Source organism: Emydura macquarii, unplaced genomic scaffold (assembly GCF_026122565.2).
Source record: "Emydura macquarii macquarii isolate MOO-44397 ecotype Brisbane River unplaced genomic scaffold, CSIRO-AGI_Emac_v2 contig_713, whole genome shotgun sequence".
Classification (NCBI taxonomy): domain Eukaryota; kingdom Metazoa; phylum Chordata; order Testudines; family Chelidae; genus Emydura; species Emydura macquarii.
Genome location: NW_027130850.1, coordinates 154,343 through 157,331, shown reverse-complemented (window position 1 = coordinate 157,331; position 2,989 = coordinate 154,343). Strand labels below are relative to the sequence as shown.

The 2,989-nt window shown below is 44.8% G+C and overlaps 1 protein-coding gene across 1 annotated transcript; it reads left to right on the top strand.

Moving 5' to 3' along the window:
• The first annotated feature begins 832 nt into the window (after window positions 1–832).
• LOC137149176 (olfactory receptor 14A16-like) lies at window positions 833–1,858 on the top strand. The gene has a single exon (XM_067542540.1). The coding sequence runs from the start codon at window positions 833–835 to the stop codon at window positions 1,856–1,858; it is 1,026 nt and encodes a 341-aa protein (XP_067398641.1).
• The last annotated feature ends 1,131 nt before the right edge of the window (window positions 1,859–2,989 follow it).

Here is a 2,989-nt window from a genome sequence, read left to right as displayed (position 1 = left end):
GGACAGATTCTCCCATTCTGTAAGTATGGCCTATGTTCTTTCTCCCTAGGTGAATTCATTTACATTTAGCCATATTAAAGCACATACTAGTTGCTTGCACCCAGTCTACCTTTTTGTGTTCAGGTGTTACAACTACAGATGGGCCCTGAAGGTGAGATAGGCAGGAAACACCTAGATCCAGAATACCCCTGGGTCTGAGGCGTATGCCTGGATGCCTTGACTGAGGCAGCACCTTGGCCTGCTCACCAGCCGGTTTTTAAGCACCCAGAGGACTTTACCAGTGGGAAGTTAGGGACCTAGGCCCAGATGGTTAAAGGTATTTAGGTGCCGGGTGGAACTTTCAAATGAACCTGGGTGCCTCACACCCATTGGAATCAATGAATTTTACACACCTGGATCCATTTGAAAATCCCACCAAGTGCCCAGAAACATGGAACAATCTGAAGTAAGGCAGCAGCTGAGTGCGGGTTTGGTGATGGTCCGTGGGGCACGAATGTTTAAGTGAGGTGCCTAAAATAGCATTTGGGGGCCTGAACCCCTTTGTGAATCGAGCCCTTAGTCAGTAAAATGATCAGACAGGGCTTAAAATAAACACAAGCAGCAGGTCTGTTGTGTAAGAAGATGCCAGTAAAGTTACGCCCTGTGTATCTGTATTGTAAGCCTTGTAATTACATGGAGATGGAGAAGAAAGGGAAGAGACGTGTTATTTACCTGCACTGCAGTATGTGTCCTAAAGAGTAATACATGAAAGCAGTCTCCATCTATCTTCTGTTTCTCCTACCATGACCACTGCCCATTGCTCTTCCCTCTGCAGTGTACATCCACAGAAGATATGTCCAACCAAACCACTGTGACTGATTTCTTTCTCCTGGGTTTCTCTGACACGCGGGAACAGCAGATTTTACACTTCCTGCTGTTTCTAGTGATTTACGTGACAGCCCTGCTGGGGAATCTTATAGTCATCACCGTCATAGCCTTCGACTGTCACCTTCACACCCCCATGTACTTTTTCCTGAGCAATTTATCCTTCCTCGACCTCTGCTACATCTCAGTCACCGTCCCCAAGTCCATGGCCAACTCCCTCACCAACAACAGACTCATCTCTTTCTCTGGATGTGTCACCCAAGTCTTTCTGGTTTTAACTTTTGCAGCAGCAGAGTTGTTCTTCCTCACAGTGATGGCGTATAACTGCTACGTTGCAATCTGCCACCCTCTGCATTACAAAGTGATTATGAACAGGGGCACCTGCGCCCAGATGGCAGCGGGTTCATGGATCAGCAGCATGATCTTTTCTGCATCCCAAACAGCTAATACCTTTAGGTTACATTTCTGCAGGTCCAATGCTGTCGCTCAGTTTTACTGTGATATCCCACAGCTGCTAAAGATCTCTTGCTCAGATTCACACGCTATTGTAATAATCATGTATGTCCTTGGGTCTCTCCTAGATGCAGTCTGCTTTGCACTGATAACTGTGTCCTACGTGCACATCTTCTCCACAGTGCTGAGAATCCCCTCTGAGCAGGGCAGGTACAAAGCCTTCTCCACCTGCCTTCCTCACATGGTTGTTTTTGCTTTATTTATCGGGACTGCATCATTTATGTACATGAGGCCTAAGACAAATTCTTCAACCACTCTGGACCTGATAGCCTCCGTGTTCTATTGTGTTGTACCACCACTAATGAATCCAATCATTTACAGTCTAAGAAACAAAGAGATAAAAGCGTCTGTAGGGAAAATGACACGCAGGATATTTTTTCTCAAGAAAAATGAATTCCTCACACTGAACTCCAAGCGTCCACTCGGAAAAAAATGTTCCCATGTTGCACCTGGTACGATAGGTCAGGCTGACTTTGTTTGAGGACCAGACTATGTTCATGGTAGGAACGCAACCTGGTGTTTTGCCTATTCTTATTTTGGCTGAGATTTTTTTTAAATATGAAGGAAATATGGTCCAAATTTTCAAAGCATCTAAGTGCCTCAGGAGCCGAAGTCCCATTTTCAAGCAAGACTTTGGCACGTTTGAAAATGTTATGCTTAGGTGATCAAATCTCGATGAGTTTTCGATAGAATGTGGGCATCTAATTATCTTTTGGCCCTTTGAGAAATCCCAGAAAGAGCTAACTGACATTTTTCCATTTTCTATTTCAAAAGGTCTGCTTAAAATTTACTTTTTGTTTCAAACTGTAATTTCCAAATTTAAAAAAAAATGTTTTTTTTTTCATTTCAGAATGCTTTTTCCAAATAAAAAACGTTGAAATGTTTTGAATGTCCAGCCTGTAAAGGAGAACGTGACCACAAGGCCACCAATCTGCAGCTCCCGTGAGACGCTGAGGTGGCATTTCCAAGTAGAGAGTCCCTTTTCTCCTGAAAGTTTCCAGTTTTCACAAGAAAAATTGTGGGGGTGTTTGTTTTCCGGAGAGAGCAGGCATTTTCTGCAAAATGATTCATCTGCTGGAAAACTGAATTTTCCATTGAAAAACAGATTTGGCAAAAAATGTTCAACCAATGTTCAAATGTCAGTGCAGCACAGACAGGCATTGACCAGAAATATTTGCCCTCAGTAAGAATAACCATGAGACGGCATTGGTCCCCTTTCATGCAGCTAAGGGAGATTGGGCTGTGTGCAGAGAAAACTCACTGGTTTCTTCTCTTGCTGATAATGAGACAGGCACCCACGGACCATGGAGAATACATTCTCTTATCACCCACATAGGGGGTTCCTGCAGAGCGGGGCTGAAGCCCGTTGGTCAGGAGCCGGGTGTGGAGGAAGGGCATCTAGCCGCCACCTCTGCCTTTACATGTTCTTTTGAAAATAAGACTTCAGCCTGGGGCGTTCACATGAGCCTAAGGGATTTAGACACCAACCTTCCACAGTGTTTCAGTGGGACGTGTGCATCGCCAAGTCCTTTAGGTGCCTTTGAAAATTACCGCTTTCTGCCTCGTGGGCTGCGGATTGGTTTGACAGTGAAGGAAAACAGAACAGGCAGGG

What these genes read in the sequence shown, in the direction of transcription:
- LOC137149176 (XM_067542540.1), top strand. Translation starts at nt 833, where the DNA reads ATGTCCAACCAAACCACTGTGACTGATTTCTTTCTCCTGGGTTTCTCT.